General features: G+C 37.5%; 1 protein-coding gene across 8 annotated transcripts in view; it reads left to right on the top strand.

Annotated features, from left to right (window-relative positions):
• The window catches only part of LOC117403880 (microtubule-associated serine/threonine-protein kinase 3-like), a 161063-nt gene that overhangs the window by 115065 nt on the left and 20892 nt on the right, over positions 1–25106 (top strand). For 6 of the 8 annotated variants that reach the window (XM_059008096.1, XM_059007901.1, XM_059008163.1 and 3 more), the window contains 12 exons: positions 872–960; positions 9284–9353; positions 11528–11606; positions 14610–14764; positions 15809–15884; positions 16332–16541; positions 19804–19905; positions 20900–21032; positions 22489–22556; positions 23026–23111; positions 23485–23693; positions 24507–24645. In XM_059008096.1, the coding sequence (XP_058864079.1) occupies positions 872–960; positions 9284–9353; positions 11528–11606; positions 14610–14764; positions 15809–15884; positions 16332–16541; positions 19804–19905; positions 20900–21032; positions 22489–22556; positions 23026–23111; positions 23485–23693; positions 24507–24645 (1416 nt within the window). The remainder of the gene's footprint in view (positions 1–871; positions 961–9283; positions 9354–11527; positions 11607–14609; positions 14765–15808; positions 15885–16331; positions 16542–19803; positions 19906–20899; positions 21033–22488; positions 22557–23025; positions 23112–23484; positions 23694–24506; positions 24646–25106) is intronic. The other 2 variants (XM_059008034.1, XM_059007965.1) reach the window with 2 other exon arrangements.

Here is a 25106-nt window from a genome sequence, read left to right as displayed (position 1 = left end):
TTTTACTCAAAAGTCAAATGAATAAAGGACGGTTTAGATTAGGTTTATTTATAACTAGCAGAGAAATTCAGTATTTCAATATTTTATACATGACAAATTGGGGAATGGTAGCCTTATGGTTTTCTATAAGTTACCGATGTTGGGTGTCACACAATGCGCTCAGATCCCTTTCCCTTTTTTTAACTTTCTTTTTTTTTTTTTTGGTTTTTGCCATTTTTATTTATTTATTTTTTAATTGTTTTGTTCTTTTTATTTATTTATTTTGGTTTTGTGGGTTTCTTTAATTTGAGATACATGGCTACTGTAGTGATCCAGCAATGGGGTTACTAAATAAAGTACCCCGGGGGTCAAAATTTTGGATCCAAACATAGCCATCGACCTTTCCCTGGATGAAAGAGGAGGATGTGCAAAGTTTGGTTGCACTGGCTCCTGCTGGGTCCGAATGCATAAAGGGACGGACAGACAGACAGACAGACTTCTTTTATATATAATTACAATTATAATTTATAATAATAATGTTACAGGTTTAAACATATAAAATGTTTTTAATTTGACATTTTCCCAAGGAGTGCTAATAGTGGGCCGCAGTGCCTAATGCAGCTGAACAGGTGTGCCTTGGGTAAAAGTTTGGGAACCCCTGCATTAGTGTACCAAAAATGTATAATTGTAGTAAAAAGAAAATGTTGGATTCGAATTTGGTGTGTGCTAATTAAAAATGAAAAAGACAAAAATGTTCTGAAAGAATAATCAAACCCATTATCGTGTATCTTTTGTGGGGATGAGATGTATTGTAAGCTGGCATACCTTGTTTCCTGGAGTAAATTACATGGTGCTGTATATCCTGAATATTATCTTTTTTTTGTTTTTTCAGCTGCAGGACAAGCAACAGAAAAAGTCTCATAGGAAGTGGTCAGTCTTCAGCACTTCCTCGACCACACTCCCCCCTTTCTGCTCACACAGGTACAGTCCCTTTTGTTTCTGTGGTTTGTCGCTGACTGAGACATTGTGTGCATTGCAGGTTTTTACGTCCATGTGCCATTATTCAAGTTTGTTACCTTAAACAGCTGCACATGTGTGAAGGCCTGTCTCTTGTGCAAACTTGCCAATGCTAGGATGTAAACAGCATATTTATATTTAGTTTCCGTATCACCGAGACCCCACTGCATGACGTCTTTCTCTTCAGATTGGAAAGGTTGTCTTTCACTGTAAGGCTCTGTGCATTACAGGAAGCCTACTTGTCACAAGAAAAAGAGACTTTCTTTAAATAACATCCTCCATCTAATTCAGCAGATATTATTGAAATAACAACCTGTGTCTAGTACTCAAACATGCATTCCTCGTCACAGCTTTAAATACAGTAAATGCAGCCTAGCCCATCTTGTATTGACAGCATGCATGACATTGTAGGCATTATTAGACATGCCTAAGCCTGTTACCTACAGTACACACCTACACTCTGGCTAAATAAGCTCAATTTGATTGGCAGTATTTCTAACTGCAGAAATAATTACTGCAAGTAATGGTATTTTTGGTGAATTTACTGTGTAACATTTGCAGGACATATTTTTAATTGAGGACAAAGAGCAGCGCGAGTTACTTTAAAAAGGAGAGTTGCTTTCATTAGCGTTAAAAAATGAAAATGTGATTGAAAAGAAGTTGTACATGTGAGCTCTGTGAAAAGATGGATATTTAATAGGGTTTTTTTTGCAAGCAGTAATTCAAACGTGCAAAGATATTACTGACAGTGTCACCAATATAGATTTTAGATTGTGTCTATTAGTGTGGAAAACAAAATCGGCATTCTGAAAAAAAAAAATGGCACCACTAATACATAGTACTATTTGTTTTTGTGGCTAATGCCACATCCCGCTTAAATGATTGGGTGATAATGGCTTATAACAAGGGAGCATGGAAATACTATACAGATGAAAAAAATATGCCTTTAAAAAAAGTTGCACAGATAACTTGGCCAAACTTATCGATCTCCTTATTGCTGAGTGTGTCTTTTTAAAACAGCTGTGTGTGCTTCAGAGTCAAGAACCCAGACCTCGCAGCTCTAAGAGGGAAATATTCCTAAATGGAGAGGAAGTTCAAATAGTTGTTCAGGTCATGACAGTGGAAGTGTATTTTATTTGGTTTTATGTCTTACATAAACACTCACCCATACACAGAAACAATCTTCAGCTTTTGTGATCACTTAGAGTAAATAGCGGGTTTCCAAAAAATATAGCGTTACACGTCCCCACATATTGCTACAACTAATTAAATAATGTACCTCTAATTTTTATTTCCATTGTTAATATCAAAGCTCTTTTCAAAATGGCCACTCTAGTGCACTGGGGTTTGAGAACTGTCTTCTAAATCAGGGTTTCCCAACCCTGGTCCCAGGGACCCACTGTGTCTTCTGGTTTTCCTTCCAGCTTGGCTCTCAGTTACTTAATTGAACCCTTAATTGATCTATTCATTAGCGTAATTGGACCTTTTTAATTGTTTTAATCTTTTAAACAGTTGGAGATTTCACTTTAACTATAATCTTTTATAAGTCTTGAAATCGGCAACTTTTTAGGAGCCGAGAACAATTTAAAAGGTCTAATTTAGCACGTTATTAGTTCAATTAAGGGCTTAATTAAGTAATTGAGAACTCAGTTGGAATGAAAACCATTAGACACAGTGGGTCCCCAGGACCAGGATTGGGAAACCCTGCAAATGCAAATACAAAAAAAAAAAAAGATGGTTTCACTGAAGGTTTTTGCAGTCTACCAAGACTCTAACCAGTCTAGTAACTCTCCTGTATCTCATTGGTTGTTAATTGTTTGATACTGTTAGACCAATCTGCCCCCTCTGTCTTTTGCTGAATATAGTGCAGCCGATTTATACAAATAATGTCAAAGACAGTGTAGGGCAGCGTGGCCTAGTTTTATTTAAGAAGGTGGTGTGTTTTCTGTGGCATGTAGTCTTTTTATATTTGATGATTTATAGCCCCATAGTCACATTAGCCAGAACATTAGGACAAAGGACGAAGATTAAAGCAAAACCCAGAGCGCCACTCATTTTGAACCCATTTATCATGCTGCGTTTCACCTGTCAGAGGTGATTGGTTTCCAATGTACTGTATGAGTAAGACTGTTTTAAGAGATAATAGAGCATCCAAATAAGACTGGTTTTGAGCTCCAGCACCGGCGTACAGCAAATCAAATGCATTTTTACTCTTGGATACCCCTTTCTAGAATTCCTCAGATAGAAGAATAGCTCATTATAAATGTTATGCGTCGTCTCAGACACGAACAGGCTAACAGGATGTTAGAATCTCGAAACTCACGTTAAAAGTCAATGTGGATTTCAAGCAACAGGCTGCAGTACAACATATTACCTAAAAACACATTTTTAAATATCCTCGTGAATAATGTTTTTTTTTTTGTTTTTTTTTTCATTTTATAAAAGCAGTTGCCGTCCGCATTGGTCATTACCTGTAAATAACTCTTTCATTAAGTGCCATCACCAGTTAAGTGCCCTGTTATTTACAGGTAATGACACTGCAATATTGAATTAATACTCTTTATATATTCCACACCAGGTGAACCTCAGTCTTGTTTGCAGAGCTTATGATCGATTAGCCTGTACAGTTTTTGGAACATTTTATCAAAAGCTTATAAAGGATTCCAATTCATCAAGTTATAATTTGGCCCTGTTGATCTGCACACCTCTTAAATGTGCCCCCCTGTTTGTTGTCACAGAGGGCAGCATTGTTTTTGTATGCTCATTAACTGTCTATTCCCCAAGGCGGATGAGTTAATTACCTGCTTAATGCAAGACCAGCAGTTGGATTTACTTTATCAGGGAAGAAACATCAGCCCTAATCACTGTAGTGCAGGAAACACCCCAGGTCTGAAATGCTCAGCTGCCAGAAGTGATCCCAAGGAACAGTGGGGGTCTAGCAATACGCAAGCACTGCGCATATGGACAGAGAATTTGAGGAAGCAGGTTTTCCATTTAGTGTCTCCCAGGTATTGGTTTGCAGATGGGTGGATGAGAGCTCAGAGCGTTGCTGGAAGAGACGAAGGGCACGTACAGCATTAACTCCACTTGCTTTCAGAAGATTACTGAGTGTTTACTTTTGGGAACCAAGCTGTTTTTTTTTTGTTTGTTTTTTTTTCTCTGTTTTGGTGGTGTCTCATTTCTGAGAGTTGTAAGAGCTGAAGATAATAAATTGCATGCTGTAAAATAATTCTAATAAAAACATGTATTTAAAACTATGAAGTTAATGGTAGAATGCCAGATTAACTGTAGTTTGTAGCAAAGTTGCTTTCTATATGGTGCAAACACTTTACTATACAGTGGATATTTGTACTTCAGGGCACAACCACAAACTGAAAAATACAGTGTCACATCAACTATACTGTCTGGTGAGAGGGAATCTATGTCTGGTACTGTATGTTTGCACTCCCATATCACTTTTACTGCTGATACAGTGGAGTATTTATTTTATAGAAAGGAGAACCATGTTTGATAATTCAGGTGTCTAATAACGTATCATGAATGGATGAGGAATACAAGCAGGTTGCTTCATTGGTTCTTGTAAAAGTCACGTGGTTTTGTAAGTGCACCAGTCGGCTGCTTTTGTTACAAGGTTAAGCTTTTGTAAAGACATTTTGCTGAGGAATAGAAAATATGTACAGATTATTTGTTCAGTGTGCATAGATGAAAATGTATCTTTTATAAAAGATTCAGTCATTCAGGTGTGTTTACAAGTATTCCTAGAAAAAAGTGTGACCTGAGAAAATCCAACCTAAGCTTGGTACTACTGTATGTAATTGAGAAGTGTACTAAAGAGCCAGTAATGGGGCCATTGATTAAACTATAAAGCAACGGTGTCATAGGAGACAGTCAACATGGATGCAGAAAAGGGCAGCCTTGTTTGACTAACCTCTTATTCGACTTATTCGAAGAAGTCACTGAAAGGATGGACACAAAAACAGCCTATGACACAGTATACTTGAACTCTCAAAAAGCCTTTGACAAAGTGCCACACGAAAGACTAATCCTGAAATTGCAATATTTGGGAATACAAGGAACTACATTCAAGTGGATACATAATTGGTTAAAACGTAGGAAGCAGAGAGTACGTGTAAGAGGGGAGTTCTCTAACTGGGGTACCGCAGGGCTCCATGTTTGCACACTTGTTTCTAACCTTACTTCAATCACTTAGATTGAATTAGATCAAATTTGTAGACGACACGAAGCTTGGGGTAGCTGCCGACATGCTTTCAGAAACCCAGGAATTCCAAAAAGATTTAGAGAAAGGCCTTAGAGTTGTAATAGACTCATTGCTATCAGCAACCAGCCACTGCAGAGAAGCAAGCAAGGTTGTATAATGCACTGGCGAGACCTCACTTGGAGTACTGTGCTCAATTCTGGTCACCACAGTACCAAACATTAAGGGATAACTCGCCCAACGAGAGCAGCCAGATTTATTCCAGGGCTTAAAGGAATGATCTGTGGTGAGAAGCTGACTGAACAAAACCTATTTAGCCTAGAACGAAGAAGAATTAGGGGGGACATGATTTGAAGTATTTAAAATCTTAGTTATCATGGTTAACTCTAACCAATTCTTTAGGCACAGAAACTAGGACCAGAGAACTCCGTTGAAAATTTAAGCTGAGATAGGCTTAGGACAGAGGGATGGCGACACATCTTTACACAGAGTGGTGATAGTATGGAATAGGTTACCTAGTCATGTTGAGGCTGAATTACTTGAATCCTTTACGATCCAACTTCACAAAGTTTTAACATTAATCAGTTACTAGGAACTGGACAAGCATAGATGGGCTTAATGGCCTCCCCCTCATTTGCAAATTTTCTTATTTTCTCAATCAATTGAAGACATACAGATTCAGGTGGGACTTATTACAGGTTGGATAACTCCTGCAATAACTTTGATCATTTGAGAGCTGACACCTGATAATTTTTTAGTAACACTTGTCAACTAGGTATATCTAATAACCAGAACTGGGAGCTGGTAAGTTAAGCCGTCCTCCTGCTCTGGCTGGGTTTTCTCAGAACAGGGCAATAGCTTGATTAAAACAAAACAGCGTTTTATATTTGTGTGTGTTTTTTTTTTTCAATTGAATTGAAGCACAGTGAATTCAAGCAGACATGTGATTTAAATTAACTATAATTTAGACCAGTTGCTATTAGGCACTAATTTGTACTCTATTCAGATATGTATTGAACTTTCTGTTGTTGGCTTTGACGGAGGCAGAACAGAAAAAAGAAGACTGACCGCTTTGAGTTTTCCAATGCCCTGAGGTGCAGCCATGTCTGAAGTAAAAAAGAACTTAATTTAGTCGTGATAGATAAAGGGGCAAACAGAGTCAGGGATACTGACAGCTGAAGAAGGTTCCTTCTATCTTGGGGATTGCGTGAAGCCAAGTGCAGTGATGTGATGAATTTCAATGGAACCGGGGCAGAGAAGAGCCTTTCAATAATGATCCAAGACTGTTCTAAAGGCAATCCTCATGAATATTGTAGCATGAGGTTTTAATATGCCCTGTTGTAGTTTCAAAGGAAACTCTGAATTGTAAAAACGCCCGTTTTGACTTATTATTTACACTTGGTTAGTATCTAGGCTTGTATTCTTTTTGTTGACGCTTTCTAATCCCTAACTGATAACTTGGTACTGCATGTCTTATCATTTAATGTTTCTGTGGCTATTAACACCGCCCTGTCATGTTTAGTAGAACAAAGGCTGTTGAAAAGGTTAATAATGTAGTCAACAATATCTTGATTGTAGTGATTTGCACTCTTATGACAGAACCACGCTTCATTTGGTTTGTTTAGTTCGATGGAGCATTTGATCTTTTTTGTGACATCCTTGGATTTTGCAATGATTTATGGGAGTCTCAGTAGGAAGAGATACAGAGGCTTGTGGGAGACTAATCGTTGTGTCGGAGATTCCTTATCAATAACAAAAGTATCAATAACAAAAATATTTTGTCTTGCGTTCACGGGATACACAGAATGGGAACGGGATGCAGACATGCATATTCGTGGTACTCTATTACAGTGGTTCTCAAACTGGGGGGCACATACTGTATCGGGGGGGGGGGGGGGGTTAGAAGGTTCAGGGTTTTTATTTATTTATGTATGTATTTATTTTTTTATTTACAGAGCACATCTGAACCTAGGCTATACCGTATAACGGGCAGATACTTTATTTGGGCTTTACTGGCTATTTTGATTGGATCGCCAATAATACTTCCACCAATCAAAGGGTTGCAAACATTACTCGTATACAGAACAGAATAAAGAAGCGCTGGAGAAGAGAAATAATGTGTCATATCAAAGTGGATATGAGAATGGCAGTGAAGCCAATTTGCTTGAAAATATTAAAAGTAGGACATTTCCATCAATGGATTTAAAAAATGTGGAATTAATGCGATCAGAAACCCTGAGGCAGTGTAAACAGCCTGCTACTGTGGTAGGACTGATCTTTTTTATGTTAAGCATTTTTGGGTCTAATTTAAGTAGTAAAAATTGTTTGTGTCAGACTTGTTGAAAGTCTGTAACAAAATGGTTGATTGTTATTGTCGATACATTGTAGATACGACTATTAATGCAGACATCGTGCAGGTATCGCAAACTCCAGAAACAAAGCAAAACGTTTTGCACCTTATAAAACTGAGCTGATTTTGCTAGTGCTTGCTAGTCTATTAACCAGTCTGAAATGATTTCGAAGCAAGTAAAAGCATATTCGTTTCGGCTTTATTGTTAAAGATTTCACACATGGCAATACTGCCCTACAATTACTGCATGGTCGTACTGTGATCGTTCCACTGTGTTATGTTGTGAACCATAGTTTTAAAACTGAGAGACAGCAAATGCTTATCATTAAAAGTTTACTTGTTCTTAAACTTAAGGGGCATATAAGAATGATAAATACTGTAACTGATTAGAATGCCGCCTTTGTTGTTCTCCAAGTTGCTGCAGTTACATTGTAGATGCTATAACGAGTTACTGTAAATGAGATACAGTTTTAGCAGACATATTTAATTAAGTAAACATTTATTTGAATCTGCCATCTGGTGGTGTGCACGGTAGTAAGCGTTGGTCACAATTGGTAAACTGTAATTTGCAGTGTTAAGTTTGCTCTACTACGATGGATCGGTGGGTGGTTTGTGCAAAAAAAAAAAATTGGATGTTTCCTGTTCTGGTGAGTTGCTTCACCATTCTGTTAAATAATGTGCATGTCTTATGTATCAATATAGTTTCCAACTTTGTTGCAAGTGAACCCTAAAAAAAATGGTGTTGTCTGTCAGGTAATGGCGTGCAGTCCAGAGAGTGTACTTCACAGTCTTCAGACCGAGAGGTTCAACAAGCACCTGGGGAGTACCTGTTCTGTTCGTAAACCATTGCTTTTAGTGAAGTTCTTTCAACTCATAGCCTTCAGCTAGCTATGTGTTCATTCAGCAGGCCAAGGAGACAGCTTTACTAATGATTAATAAATGTGCTTTCAACAGCCATAAATCATTGAACTCAAGCTCGTTAGTGTTGAGTGGTAAGAGTTTAAAATCAGGTGTTAATGATGGACTTCCAAGTTTATTTAAACTAGCACAATGTATGAAATATCAGTGAAAAATGTATATATAGTGTATATTGCTGTATGCAAATGCAGTTAAAACAAATATAATACTTCATATTCAAATTTTATGTATTCCTTTTGACTAGTTAGCAACCAAAAATGACTTCCAATGTCCCTGTGGAGCAGCACCTAATACAGTTTTTTGTTGTAAGCAGGTCAGTAAACAACAGGTTTTTCAAGGACAATTCTCTTACCAGCAAAAGTTGTTTTTCTTTGTCCTCTGCCTCGAGTAAACCGCATCTGGGGAAAAAAAGATTTTAAATGGCTTTTTTCTGAAACTTGTCCTGTCGACAGCTGTGGGGAGGGAGGTTGGTGGGGACATCCATTATTTAACTGTTCAGTGGAATGTCACGTAGATCACTTTTTACAATCAAAGCAGGTTTTATGTTCATCCTAAAAATACTTTACATAAAAAAATGCTGCTGTTTCACTATGTTTGAATCAGTGAAACACACACATAAAGCAGGGGGGGAGGATAAAGTGGACAAGGGGTAAGAGAGGTAATCTCGAACTGTGTGCCCAAAATCACTTCTCTTTCCACAGAAGGGATTTGAAATCAAGCACAGTATCTAGTTTTATTGAAAGGGTAATGCTGCGATTTCTTTGTCTCCTAATATTTTTCTTCCTCTTTCTTTTTTCCTTAAGGAGCCAGCCCTCAAGACAGTCCGAGAAATTTCTCTCCGAGCGCCTCAGCCCATTTCTCCTTTGCACGAAGGTATAATTACATTTTTTAATTTTACTTGTAAACCTTCCAGGTGTTTCATATTGTTGATGGAATTTAATATTCTCCGAGTGCAGTAGGATTTAGCTAGCACACATGTAGCTTGTTGCATAACCCATTTGATTGCTTACACAAGCATCTGTTCAAAGTGGTGACATAACCCTTTATACAGGATGCATTTAAAAGTGGTAACTCACATTAAAGTATAAATCTTTTGGTTAACAATTTTAACCAGCATTTACAAAACAAGAAGATTCTGTTATTACCTCAATACCCAAACTGAGGCTGCCAGATTGCTTCAGAGGGCCGATGCAAAGCATGTTCCCAAGACTGGGGAATACATTCATATAAACAAAGCTGTTTCAGTGCTTCATTTCCAATTCACATGCTAACATTAAATACAATTATACGACAGGGGAGGAGGGGTGATTTTAAGACACAAAATCTGAAGTGACAAAATAATCCTGTATTAACTGATAATAGCCTCCAGATCAGATCATAAACCAACTTAAGTAAACGGTCATAGTAAATACACTGGATATGTATTTTTATTAGGTGGTTACAGCCCTGATAAAAGGTAATGAAAGTATAGTGGAAATACAGAGAGGGGTAGATATGGGAAACAAAACATGTTAAATCAAGGTGTGTGTGTGTGTGTGTGTGTGTGTTCGAATTATCTTTCTTATCTATATCTTTAAATATTTGGTACATACAGACCATGGCTATGATGCTCATCTGTAGATTATTGTGAAATTGCACCGTGTGTGTGCGTGTGTGTGTGTGTGTAACCTGAAACAAAAACAATCTAATGAAAATGTGATTAGAGGAGGGTCCTTCAGTTTTGTGAATGACCCATTACTGGTGTGGAACACCAAAAAGTAGATGACTTCATTCCCATACTCCTAACATTTCGTTCTGCCCTCAAAACCCAAAGAGCCCACCTCAATTTTTAAATGGAACTGCAAATATACTACAGGGAGTTACACAGCTTCAGGAAGCCAATGAGAGACTATATATAGATTACGTACAGCAGTGAGGTTCAATAAAACAAATTTGATAACGGTATTAGCCTTCATATTCTTATATTCAAGTTATCCATGTAGCATTGCCTGCTGCCAAGAACCTGTGAAAGAAACCATGTATCAGGATGCATTTACAAAAAGATGATGGGCTGTTCTGTTGGATATTTTTGTTTAGTACATGTATGAGTTAGTCAGAACCTCAGAAATAGATCTCCTATAGCACTGCTGCGGCTCTTGGAAAGCAGATACATGAAAGACTCGTTTAGAGCCCACAGAACGCCTTAGAATTATATTGTCCTTTGTTTTGTTTTGTTTTATTCTGTTTATTTTTTTTCTTTTTGACGTGACTGATTTGATGATTTTCTTCAGTTATGGCCACAGAGCAGACAGGTAAATTCAGTGTGGTCCCTCAGTACATTTGATATCTCATCTGTTTCTGCCTTTGATGTATTTGTGATTTATTGTGCAGTGCCCCTTTAAAAAAGACGTTGAATGCAACTCTTTTTTGAGTTATTGCCGTTTTTTTTTCATTAACCTTTTGTGTTTTATCTGGTATGTTTGTGTGTCTAAGTAAATACAGTGCTCACCCGTTATAACGAGCCTCGTTATAGTGCGGAATCTGTTATAACATGGTAGGGTCGTGGCTCCCATTTGCTCCATAATTCCATTACAGTAGCTCTTTTATACTCGTTATAAAGCGGAACACAAATAGCACGGTCTTGTAACTATGGCTCCCCACTATAGCGTTATGAAGGGGGAGCACTGTATTTGTAGAATTTATTCTATATGTATTTGTTTTGCACACGTTATTAAATCAACGCAATATTATATCCCAAGCCAATGCTTTTCAATACTATTTATTTAATCATTTTAATTAAGGATGGGGTGATGTAGTTTTATTTCTGTCGGACGACAGGTTGGTTTAACTATAAAAATGTGCAGCACTAGAACACATTCTACTACAGTAGCTGCAATAATAAAACATAATTTGAAAGTCTGCACACAGACTTATTTAATTGTTATTGTTATGTTAATAGCTAGTATTGGATTTTTCTGTGCGGTTTACCTTTTTGCAGTCCATCATGATGTCTTCTACACTGCTGTGTTTGTGTAGAGAGTTAAGATAGCGCCTGTCTCTTTGTTCAGGTCTGATGGGCGACGCTGGTCTTTGGCATCTCTTCCCTCCTCGGGTTACGGAACCAACACACCAAGCTCCACTCTTTCAGTGAGTTTGACATTTACTTTAATTAATGTGTGCATCAAATCACTTTGTATAAATCCTGATTAAAAACAGCTAGTGTCAGTCCTCTGAGGCATTTCAGTCCAGGCATTATTATTATTTAGTCATTTAGCAGGCGCTTTTATCCATAGCAACTCAGAGACTTGGGGGTGAACTATGCATCACAGCTGCTGCTGCAGTCACTTACAATAGGATCTCGGTTTTAAGTCTCATCCGAAGGACGGGATGGTTCTATTCAGATGTAAAATATGTATTTTTAAAATTTTATATTGCTTTTAAGTTCACATAATAGGCAACCTTCACAGCCTCTGCTGAGATTTTAGGTGGTAATTATAATTTGCGCACCAGGCAAATAGTAAGTGAATAAAAAAAAAAGAAAAAAAATACAAAATTAAATTTGACCTGACTGTTTTTTAGCCTGTTTGGAATAAAATACCTGTACTCCTAAAGACCCCTGAATGCTGACGTAGCTAAACTCTATTTTAGATATTGACGTATCTAATCTATTTTCTAATTCCATAGAGTACACAGAGTAATAGAACATTCAGCTGCTCTTGGTAAGTAGGGAGGGAGCTGTTTGGGAAGCTTGGAGATTCCATGATTAGAACACTGGCTCAAGGCGATTTCAATTGACTGCTTCCTACTTTTAAGAAAGTAATTCATTTAGATGTTCTTTAACACCTGGATACCCATTAAAAAGAACTGAAATTCAAAATCTCTCTATCACACAAAAGTGGGACCATTATTAATATGCCAAAGTCTGCAATATCTAGAATCACTGGGGGGCATAGGGAGTGAAAATCTGCTATGAAGCACTTTAATGCACAATAATAGTTTTTTTGTAAAAAATCAGATTCAGTTAAATTGTTTAAGAGTTTGTGACACAGCAAGGTCTGTTTTTATTGATACATGTTGGCATAATGTAAGGATCCTGATGGAGTAAATGTTTTTGTAATGTTGCTCTGTGAGGCAGCAAAGCCACATGGACACCTGTCACCGATGACAGATTGTGTTTTAAAATCTTGATTCACTGACAAATTGCTTTAGGAAGCCTCTCTCGAACTACGGCACAGCCGTGTTTGATGCACTATATCAAATCCCTGCAGTGCAAGTAAATTCAAGGACAACTTTCTCATTATACAGTAGGAAGTGTACAAACTCAAACCTAATCGGACTGTACAAAATGTTTAATTTAAAAACCTATTAATAATAATAAATCATGTATGCCAAATGTTTGGCATATTTTGTGGACTCCTCAAGACAAGGTGATCTACACGGCTTCTAGCACACCAGATGCTAATGGGAATTTGGATCAGACTGAATCTCATGTTTTCAACAAGATGAGTTTCAGGGAGAACAGTTTTCTGGCTACTAGCAGTGACAGTGGAGCCAGCCTGCCCACTCATAATAGTGTCCTCTGATATGTTTCTTGTAAATGCAAAATTGCACACTCCAGGAGATGGCAAAAAATCTGTTTTAATTAGCCAAGACTGTGTGGGGGGAAAAAAACATTCAGACCATCCAGCTTCTGTTCAGTGCATCTAGACATTTTGATTTGTACTACATTGAATTTGTTTAGTCCTCGAGGTGTCAAAGTACAACAGTAATTCTGGTGAAACAGTCCCAACTTGTTCAGGCCTATTAGTTTTTCTAGAACGATTACCGGTATCTATAAAAACAAATACTAGTCTCAATAGCATTTATTGTAATTTCACCATACAGTAAATCTTTTCAGACTGTGCTTGCTATATACTTCCCTTTGTAGATTACGGATGAGATATAACCTGCCCTGAGACTGTGTGGTAATTTTTACTGCTCAGCAGCTAGGGTTGTGTCTCCTCTGGGCTGCATTAAAAAACGTAATAAAAAAAAAAGTTCCAGATAAAAACATGCTCAGGGATTGAAGTAATTGATGCTCATGGGGCTGAAGACTTCATAAAAAACCAGCTGGGACTAAGTAACTATAATGCCGATTGTTTTCACACAGAGCATACTTATCAGTAGTGAGTCAATTATCTAGTGTGACTGTCGTCAGCTTTCGTCTTTAAGTGCCACAAGTGGTAAACAATTTTAAACCAGTAAACCCGATTTAAAATGACTCTTCAATCAGGACTCATGAGATAACACACGCTTGTGTTGGCAGCAGGGGTGAGACGATACACCAAGGTCACGATACAGTACGTATCGCGATACACAAGCCACGATACGATACATATCGCGATACTAATGAAAAACTCATCTCTACTTGACGGACTAGAAAAACCAAAAAAAAATTATTATTATTATTATTCATGTTTTTCTCAATTTTTTAACTTTTTATTATTAAGTCATTTATTTCATGTTTTTGTCTGTTGTAAGCTACTCATTTCAAGCTTGTATCACGATACACTAAGGTGTATCGTGTTGTAAAGTATCGACCTATCAAGTCGAGTTCTTGTACTTGAAAACATTGCCTCTACAGTAAAGTGTTCAGTATTTTAAATGGTGTTTTTTTTTTTCCAGGCAGACCAAAATAATAGCAGTGTTTGGGAGAAAGAGCTTGTTGTTGTTTGATAGGCTTTTTAACTTCATGAACAGGCTCTAAATCAATTGAAAGTAGCTGTGCTTTCTCCTGCCCTCACACGTGCATGCATGTGTTTGGTGCGCTTTGCTGTTCTGAAATGTAAAAATGAAGTCTGTTGCATCATGAGATTAAAGATTCCAATACGATTCCCTACACTTTGGCTATATTTATTATGCACTAACATGCCTTTTGTCATATGCATTTACTGTCATGCTAATTCTTTATGAACAGTATAGCCCCACGGTATAACAGTATAAATGAATATGTGTAGCTGGTTTCACAGACCCCAGTTAACACTAGTCTTGAACTACCTTTCCTAAGGTCGCATTTGGTAGTTCAGGATTAGTGCTAATCAGGGTCTGCGAAACCAGCCAGTAATGTAAATTAATTTTTTTGTTTTTCAAATGTCTTCATTTCATTCCCAGTCATCCTGTTCATCACAGGAGAAGCTGCACCAATTGCCGTTTCAGCCAACGCCTGACGAGTTGCATTTCCTCTCCAAACATTTCTGCACAGAAAGCATTACCAGTGATGACAGACAGGGGGCGGTACCAATGCGGCCACGATCCAGGAGCCTCAGGTATGTGAAAGGATGAATAAATTAGATTTTCAAAAAATAAGTTCTATACTGTACACCTTGCAAAGTGAACTGGTGCCAAGAACAGGGTGTAGTTTGCTTGATCAGTTAAATCCACCGTATTTCATTTTTAAGAGGTGGACATTTGATGAAACATTTTCAAAAGGTAAATTAAAATCTAGATTAATAAAATGTTTTTTTAAACCTATTTGAGATGTATTGCTGAAGTCAACAGCGGTACATTTAGGATAATATACTATATTTAAAGGGATCAATCCATGAGTATTGGTCTGTGTTAAAATAGTTATTAACTCTTTCAGAACTAAGTATTGTAACTTTGCTCATATACATATTAGTATATTGGATCAAATAAGTGCTTGGCGGTTCAAAATCTAACATCAAAGCCCAAGTCCAAAATATCTTATTGGAGGCTGTGTTAATTATCTGTAATACAAAAATAGGGGTTTTATTTAAATTGCTACTTATAAATAGACTGGAGCAAGTTATTTAAACCTGCATGCCGGAAAAAGATTTTTAAAAGAATGAAACATTTTGAACTGAACAATTCATGGTTTGAGAATCAGTTTTAAAAGCTTATTCTTAATCCTGCTTAATGTTTACAATAGCACTAATGACAAGTAGTTAAAGCAGAAATATTCTTGTGTGCAACCTAATGGAGCCTCTCATGCAAAAAAAACAACCCTTTCACGTTCTTGCAGAAGTACTGTACCATGCAAGTGCTAATGCAAATACACTATTACATTCTGTTCTAAAAATGAAAAAGAATTAATCTACTGTATTTATAAATAATTTTCCATTCATAAGCGTAAAAAGCAACATAACCATGTTCTATATAAACCCCATTCCATCCCAACTCCTTCCCACTGGCAGCAGTGGAGAGATGTTATCTTTAGTCTGTAGAGCACATAACCTGCACATACTGAGCTGATCTCTCAGCAGGGCGTCTGCATGCTTGTTTTAACACTGCGTTCATCCTTGGTAAAGAATGTGTGTATTTGTTGAATCCATTTTTGTGTGTGTTTCTAGCCCTGGACGATCTTCATCCTGCTGTGATAATGAAATCATTATGATGAACCATGTCTACAAAGAAAGGTTTCCTAAGGTGAGAAGCATTCCTTTCTATCTAACAGTGTGGCCACATCAGGGAATTTAGAGCTGGAGCATGCATTGCTATAAAAGGATTGTAATGTCATAGGACAAATTTGGTGTCTGCAAGACCAGTCATGTAAAGTGATATTGTATTATCAGTGACAATAGCATGTATGTAGTTTGCGTCCTGTGGTTGACATGAAGATATTCGGATTGATACAAAAAAAAAAAAAAACCTTGATATTATACTTGATAAAAAGATGTATGTATTTATTGCTCCTTTTAAGCAGAATTTAATTTCCAATTTTTCATGAGCCCGTTTTCTTGTTTAAAGTTAAATAAAAGGAATATGATGGTTACAGTAAAAAGCGATTGTTATTTAGTGCCCTTAGGTTGGTAATGGGTTTTGCTGTGGGGTTTAATTTCCATCCATTGTGTTTTTATTTATTTTTTCAATTAGGCCACCGCTCAAATGGAAGAGAGAATTCAGGAAATCATCAGAAGCAGCTCCCCGGAGAGCGTTCTCCCCCTGGCAGATGGAGTCCTCAGCTTTGCCCACCATCAGATCATTGAGCTGGCTCGAGACTGCCTGGATAAGTCCCGCCAGGGCCTCATCACCTCACGCTACTTCTTTGAGCTGCAGGAGAAATTAGAAAAGCTGTTTCAAGAGGTAAGCACCGCCGTGCTGTGACCAAATGCGAATAACTTATAAGCTTGAGTTCCATCACAGTATCTTTAGCCTCATTAACATCAGCGTGGCAGTTTGACATACTGGTTGGAGCAAAAAATCCCAGCTCAGACGCTGACTCGCTATGTGACCTTGGTCAAGTGACTTAAACGCTTCATTTCTCAGTCCCAGTCTGCAGTGAAACTGGGTCAAAGCTAATGCTATTGAGGTGACTGCTCAGTCTGCTTACACACTTTTAAAATCCCTTTTTCTTTTGGGTAGCCTGTTTTTAAAAAGCTGCATATAAGCAGACATCCATCTTTTGCAGACTGCTATGTAAATCCTAATTCCAGATTTAATGCTCTTTACCAAAATGGTCCACTGATAGCATGACATTTGTAGACAGTTTGATATTTTATGACTGTCAACCCCCAGCGGTCAGAAAGAAATGGAATAGCTCGTTTGTTAGAGGGTGCTTATGACGATTTTAAATTGGATCCTTGCAACGATTTTTTTCAGACTGATAGAGAGGCTATTGCCACACATCTGCAAAGAGTTAAAAGAAAGTGAGAGTTGTCTCAGATCACAGTTGCGAGTTTGTTTGCTTTTTATGGGTATTGTAATAAGTGTAATGGTTTCTTTCTGTAAAGCAATGCATGGTAAAGTGGACTGTGGAATTGCGTTATTATCACACAGCAAAAATATATATATTATATCCCAGTTCCTCCTGGCACAATTAGGAATACCTCCCAAAAGACTGGAATTAGCATGATAACCTGACAGCCATTAGATATTCTGTGGGTAATATGTCAATCTGAAAAAAATACATACATTTGAGAGGCAGTTGTAACTGAATAAGGGCCAATCATGACACTTAAAACATGAATTCAAAGCACACAAATTATACTTTTTTTTCCCCCTCTCATGCTCCCTTCGTCTAAAATAAGTGATTTAACATATTTATATTTTTCACACTGAAGTAGGAGATATTTATTAGATAGATATAAATAAATATATTTATCATGGAATAACCGTCACTGAAAAGAAGAGCAGAAAAATAAAATGCCAAACTGCCAGTCATCAAAGTGTTCATACTGCAGTGTTTGTGCTATAAATGCACCGAGCAATGAAACAGCTTGTTTATTTACAAAATTCCACTCAAGCAACACAAATTTAAACTAACATTCTTTTGACAGCCATCTGTGTATGCTAAATAATTAAATACACATTTCTAAGACAATCTTAAAACAGAACAAAAAAAAAAAGTGACAAACCTCTTGTTATTTTTAATTCAATTAACTCCAAGACAATTCTAAATACAGGTTTAAATAGATAAGTGTGTAACAGAAAGATGCGGATGGATAAAATAATGATTTTTTAAACTTGCTTGATTTTTAGCTAAAGCCGCTGTCTAAAATGGGGGAGTAGATGGGACACCCTTTCTGCAGTGTTTAAGGGGGGTTAGAAATATTAATCTTCCGGAGAGATTCTTCTCATAATTGCAGTTCTTCTGAAACAACTGCTGTGAAAAACCAGGATACCCCCGTTGCTGAAAGTCAGAGTGGTGCATTCTGTTTGATGTATTTGTTCTTTGATCTTACTATGAAATTCAGCTTTTAGTCGCCTCCTCTGCTGTTGTTGGTCACTTCGAGATTGCTACAGCGGATACACACCAGAAGCAATTCCCTGCGAGTTGAGAAGCTCAATTTAACTGCCAGTCTTAGCTTTTCAAGGATCAAGGTCCATTTCAAATAAAAGCTTTTTTCCCCCTTCTCTTCCTTTCAGTTAAGTCAGCATTGGCAGCAGGATATATAGTTTACAATGTACTGCGTTGTCTGTGCTGTATGAAGGCATTTGATGCAGTGGTATGTGCATGCGCATCTGCAGACCTTAATGGAAGCTTTAACAACATTTTAAGATTTTAAAGGTTGCATTAGCGTAGACCAAACCAGCAACAAATACATTAGCAACCAGTGTAATGATCTGAGTATTTGAACTGTGCAGCACAGTGAGCGCATTCCGGACTATGTAAAGAACATGACGAGAAAAGTCTTTGCCCTTACGCTTTTAGTTCTTGGTCGTTTTAAAGGCACACAATACAAAAATAACTTTTTTGTTAAAGTCACGTTGAAGATGGTTAGCTTTCAAGGGGCAACTGGCAATGACATTTTCTGTTCAGCTGTGCTAGCTTTAACAACTGTAGTTACTTGTCAGGACTTGGGTATCAGGAGATTAAGTGGCAAGCCACAGGTCACACAGTGAGTCACTGGCTCTGCTGGTGTGCAAAATCACCGTACTCCTGGATCTTTGTATCTCCACTGGGCCAAAGTGCATCTGATTTATAATTCCAGTTTCTAACTGAGAGTGTGTGTGTGTGTGTGTGTGTGTGTGTGTGTGTGTGTGTGTGTGTGTGTGTGTGTGTGTGTGTGTGTGTGTGTGTGTGTGTGTGTGTGTGTGTGCGCGCGCGCGTGCTTCCAGGACACTCTTAGAAGATGATATGCATGATGTATTTTTCTGCTAAAGTAATAAATCATACAATTCAATTTACTACCATGTAAAATAAAATATATTCTGCTAAGGTTTAGCATTGTTTGCACCGTTGCCTGCACAAATAAACCACAGTTATCTTTAAATAACAAAGCTCCCCCTCAAACAAGTTGCTGGTATATCTTACCTGAGATCCCCTGTTTTATGTAGTTTCTGAAGTGAAGTAATATTGTTACCAGTTAGTAGATCTGCTGTGTGCACATTCTATTTTCAAAATAGAGGGTTGCATAGCAACGCAATACAAAGCATTCTTATCCTCGTGGATATATCACTGTTCATGAGTGTTGAGAGTGTTATGCATAGCAGCATTAAAATAATATATAACTCAATAATCAAGGTAAGAAACACAGCAGTGAAATTTATACTACAACCAACTTAAATGTTCCTGATATTACAGTGAGTAATGGTATTAGTAAAGTACAGGTATGTAACGGTGCAACAAAAAACTTATTAAACCTTTTTTAACCTCGGAAATACCAGTAAGTTCTCAACATCACACAACGTCATCACACACGTTTAGAATCTTGGAAGATTTCGTCGGCTGAATAGCATGCGGCTCTGCTTACCTTTAAAAAATATATATATTTATGTAATACAATTGGTGATATGGGTACACAGTCCTTAAGGTAATTCATATGTCTGCATTTCCATGTCGTAACATTGTATTGCAAATAAAAATGTCTAGTTTCTTGATTTAAAGTTGTTTCTTTTTTCGCAGTCTCACGAGAGATCAGAAAGTGGGGAGGTTGCGTTTATTAAAGAACTTGTTAAAAAGATTCTGATCATCATTGCCCGTCCTGCTCGTTTGCTTGAATGTTTGGTAAGTTAATAATTTATTTATTTTTTTATAATAATTAGTTATTGACATATGATAAACATTCCAACCAATATTTTCTTTCATTGATTTATTGGAGAATTAAAGCCCTGCATTGATTCCTTGCTTAATCACTCCGTTGTGATGTCAAGATGAAATGCATGTCTGTGGTATACAACAAGAACAATATCAGGCTCAGGTTGGTGCCGTTAACTCAAGGTTCTGAGATGTTTCTTCATAATTTTAAAACACCAAAACAATTTCTCACAAAAAAAAGAAAAATCAGATTTGCATTCCTGAACTCACAGTATATTTCTATATGTATGTGTGTATTCCCTGATGGCCAATAACTAATACATGTATATGATGTGATTCATGCTGTGTTCTGTCCTTAAGTGTCATTTCAATAGCACCTTGTAGAACTTCAAGATAGTTTAGTACTTTACCAGCAGTCAAGGGACACATTGTGTTCAATAGAGGAGCACTTCTAAAATATTTGTCGGTTGTCCTTCACCCCAGCATCGTACAGGGATTAACGTCCTTCTAATGAGGGATGGCGTATTCAGGTTTTCTCCACCACCAGCTGGCGGTGCATATTCTGAGGTTGGCATGGCAATGCCAGAACCACAAATTGCTTCATGATGGGATGTTAAATCTGTTCTTTATCCTTCCCTAGGTCGACCCACACCATTGCTTTTTAATCATCCCTATTTTTTTTGTTTGTTTGTTCTTTTTCTTTAAAATCCATTCTTGAGGTGTATATATGTCAAGTACAACACAGTAGATTTTGAAACTGGAGGGAGAATTGCGCTCTACTGTGCAGTGATTAGGTACCCAGAAGCAGTGGTTTAAAACTTTTAATCTGTATTGTTGTATTTAAGGATTTATTTTAGCAAAAGAAAAATCGTTATGATAACGTAACTAGAAGTAAAAAAGGGATTTTAACATTCCCTTAACCTGAGAAATGAAACCTGTGCTTTATCCACACTGGTGTCTCCAGGAATTTGACCCAGAGGAGTTCTACCACCTCCTGGAGGCAGCGGAAGGCCATGCCAAAGAAGGGCAGGGTATTAAAACAGATATCCCGCGGTACATCATCAGTCAGCTCGGCCTCACAAGGGATCCCTTGGAAGGTAAGCATGCCCTTTGTGGCAGAACTGTAGAGTTCAGGGTGTGTTACAGTATGCACCTCCTCAGCCCTACTCTACAGCCGACAGCTTGATCTACTGCACGCAGTGCTCATGACCTAGAGTAGAATATCTGTGGTATCTTTGTGACCACAACCAACAACTACAGTAGGGCGACATGCCCAATGAGAAAAAACACTTTAAAACGTTGAGCAATGTTTAAAAGTGCATTGAACTCCTTAATTAGAAAATACCTAATTAAACTGACGATGCACAGTTTTACAAATAGCACGCCTTTTCCTTTACCAAATGATTTCTGGTAACATTTGTGAACAGTTTGATGAGTACCTCAAATGGTAGCTGGGGTGCTCTCTCTTGTATGTAATTTTGCCTGTTGCTAAAACCATAGTCGCTCTATCTCTGTGAAATGATGCATGAATTACAGATCATTCTAAATACATTGATATTCCTCTAAAAGCAATAGCAGATTTACTGCTTCCAAATCTAATGTGCTGTAGGTGGCTGCATAACTCATGAACTCCCTTGAGGGATATGTCTCAGTTATTTTCAAATGATCATGTCTTTACCTTTTTCAACTGAAATGCTCAGAAAGGGTTGAAATCAATTGAAGAAAAAAGGGGACAGGTGTTTAATGGTATTTGGATGTGCATTAGTCTCTTTAGGGATTGTGAAATAGTCACTTAACTCTCAGATTCCGTTGCTGACTCTGGCTGCACACACCAATATTCCCTACAGTTTGCAGACTGCAGGAAATTCCTAGATTATGTGGCATAAGGGTTTGTTCTGGAGTATTGGGTTTCTTATGGACTCTGCTGTTACCAGTTATTCCTGGTCTCAGCCTCTTTCCTTTTGTTAGATGCCTCATCAAGCACTTCACCCAAAAGACTGGCAGCTGCTAGCAACACGACCTTCTGCTTGAGCAGCATCTTTTACCATTGCCAGAGTCATCCCAGTCCAGATCACCAGCATGGTGTGTCTGAACTTGGTGTTCTTATTGCAAGATGTATCTAATTTTCTCAATTCTGCTTCACATCTGCTACGAATTTGAATACAAATGTAGAATAATGCATTTTAAACTAAATCTATTGGGACCCCATTTGAATATTCAGTGTTTAATTAAAACATTTATATGATGTGTTATTTATTTCTTTTTTTTTTAAATGCAGTGTATTGTCGTTTTATAAAATGTACTGTTTTTGACACTGATTCTGAAACACAGCAGACCATGAAGTCTCTTTAGGAGCCACGGAACCGCAATGAGATGCTTTTAAAGAGGACGCTAGTTTAACCTGCTAGTTTAGAGTGTTATTTAAATCAGTGACACACGACTATGTTCTAAAAAGGGAAATTAAATATTCTTAACTCTGTAAGGAACTGATATGTTTATTCATGTAGGCGGTGTTTGGAAAAGGGCTTAAAAGGATTTTTTTTTTCACCACAGAAATCGCTCATCTGGCAAACTACGATAGTGGAATTGCAGAAACCCCTGAAACAGATGAGTCTGTGAGTGTAAGTAGACACACTAACATATCTCTAGTACCAGTAATACTGGAAGAAACAGGGTCTATTGGGAATTGGCAACCACCCGCTTTCCGTTACATCCACAGTATACCACCAACATATCAACTGTGTCCTATATACAATACTATTATCCGAATGTACTGTGCCTCTCGTAAAGAACACGCAGCTGTTCTCCTAATAGTTGTAAAGGGTGCGAGTTCCATTTTTCAAATGACGGGTACTACCGAAGACTTAATAATAGGTTTTCCCCTCTTTACCCAGTGATTATTCAGACATTGAAAAGGTAGTTTTTATATAACCCAGGGCCAAAGTAGAAAAACATGTTCTTTTTAATGTCTGTTGTTCATTCATGTGTATATTACTGTTACAATTCTGAATTAAACCTTGGCAATGCTGTAATGAAAAACATACGCATTTAATAATACAGATTAAAATGGAAGCTCTTTTGTTTACACAGTCCCTGAGCGCCTCACTGAGGTCTCGCTGTAAACCCTGTGAAAGTGATTTTGAGATGATAAAACTGATCAGCAATGGGGCATATGGGTGAGTGGAATCTGACAGAGCAGGTGCTGTAAACAAGATATCTTACACAAGTTATCATTAACTTCTGATGGTTCATCAACATCATTTTAATGTTCCATGTCAAGCATTTCCTTAGTCTTATTTTACCCATGAAATGAGGTAAAAGATGTTTCTCTGGTTAAAAAAAAAAAAAAAAGAATTAAACTGTTTTAGGCTAGAGAAATTAACTATTAAAACTTGATTAAAGAAGAGCATTTTTAGAATTTTTTTTTGTTTTGTTCCACAACTACATGTTCCATTCAAAATTAAACTAGTGGATTGCTATCAACACTTGGAGATTGAATCAATATGAAGTCCTAATTGACTTTGTGCCTGCTTCTTGTTATATATTTAGTGCTGTTTATTTGGTGCGCCACAAGGAGTCCAAGCTGAGATTTGCGATGAAGAAGATCAATAAGCAGAACTTAATTCTACGAAACCAGATCCAGCAAGCTTTTGTGGAGAGGGATATCTTGACATTTGCTGAAAACCCGTTTGTTGTGAGCATGTTTTGCTCCTTTGAAACTAAGCGCCACCTGTGTATGGTCATGGAATATGTTGAAGGTAAGACTTTTATTTTATTCTGAAAGGCTTTACTGTGATAAAAACAACTTTTACCCTTTGACGTTTTGCAGGAATGGAAATAAGACTCCCATTACTTAGTTTGATTAATTCCTGGTTTTTCTATGAGTTTAATAAGACACACCTGAGCTTGTTACCCATACACTGTGGCTAATCGGGCTCATTTTAAAACCTGGAAAAGGGGAAAACAGCTATGCAATAGGACTTTTATTTCCATGTCTGTTTTGACTGCCACTCAAATAGAATATTGCATTTCTGCAACATGCATTGCTTATTTAGTCTAGATTTAATCTTAAAACACTGGACGAACACACAACATCAAATTGCTAATATAAGACGAAAGCATGCAGGTGATGAGATAGCATATAGATTCACATGACATAAGAACATAGAAAGTTTACAAACGAGAGAAGGCCATTCGGCCCATCTTGCTCGTTGGGTTGTTAGTAGCTTATTGATCCCAGAATCTCATCAAGCAGATTCTTGAAGGATCCCAGGGTGTCAGCTTCAAATGCAGTAGTTCCATCTAATTCTGATCTCTTACACATTATGTATTAAACAAATTCAGTTGTATTTTCTCACGTAGATCGTGGGCAAACCAGTCCTCCGTTGGTTTATCTCATTTACAATGTTCTACCTTTTTCAATGCAGCTCATAATGACAATAAAACACTCAACTGTGTTCATGACCTGTAGTTCTGACATTCTGAAACGTGATAGCTGTTCTTCATGTTGCTGGTTGTTTTGCATCAGAATGTAGGCTGGGCCTCTCTTAATCTGTCTTTTTGTGCCTCAGGGGGAGACTGCGCCACCTTATTAAAGAACATGGGTCCCCTGCCGGTGGATATGGCAAGAATGTATTTTGCTGAGACTGTTCTGGCTTTGGAATACCTCCATAATTACGGAATCGTCCACAGGGATTTGAAGCCTGACAAGTTTGTACATATTTTAGTAATAATAGTGAATAATAGCGCAGATAGAATTGAGTGGTAACAGTAATCGGAAAGCATTACGTTACAGAATCTGGCCATGTAATAACATATTTGAATTGTCTTTTTTATTTGAATTAAATGTCAGTGAAATCAGTAAATGGTGATTTTAAAACCATGTCTAATCCGTATTCCTACTAAATGTTGAACTCGGTTTTACGGTATAACCAGACTGGGCGGAAGGATTAGTACCAAAGCAGCTGTATTTCAAATAGTGAAGCACCTGGATTACGCTGAACTTTTTATACTTTTATCTTTGGACTGTAGCTTCAAGTACAGGTAGTGGACAGAAAAATGGAAACACCAATGTCAAGTCATTTAATAGGGCGTTGGGCCACTATGGTATCCTGCTTTGTGTAGTTTTCGGCGGGCCTTTTTTGATGAAACTAGCTGCTTGCGCCCCAGGT

The sequence above is a fragment of the Acipenser ruthenus genome, chromosome 1, assembly GCF_902713425.1.
Source record: "Acipenser ruthenus chromosome 1, fAciRut3.2 maternal haplotype, whole genome shotgun sequence".
NCBI lineage: Eukaryota > Metazoa > Chordata > Actinopteri > Acipenseriformes > Acipenseridae > Acipenser > Acipenser ruthenus.
This window is presented reverse-complemented; position numbering and strand designations above follow the sequence as displayed.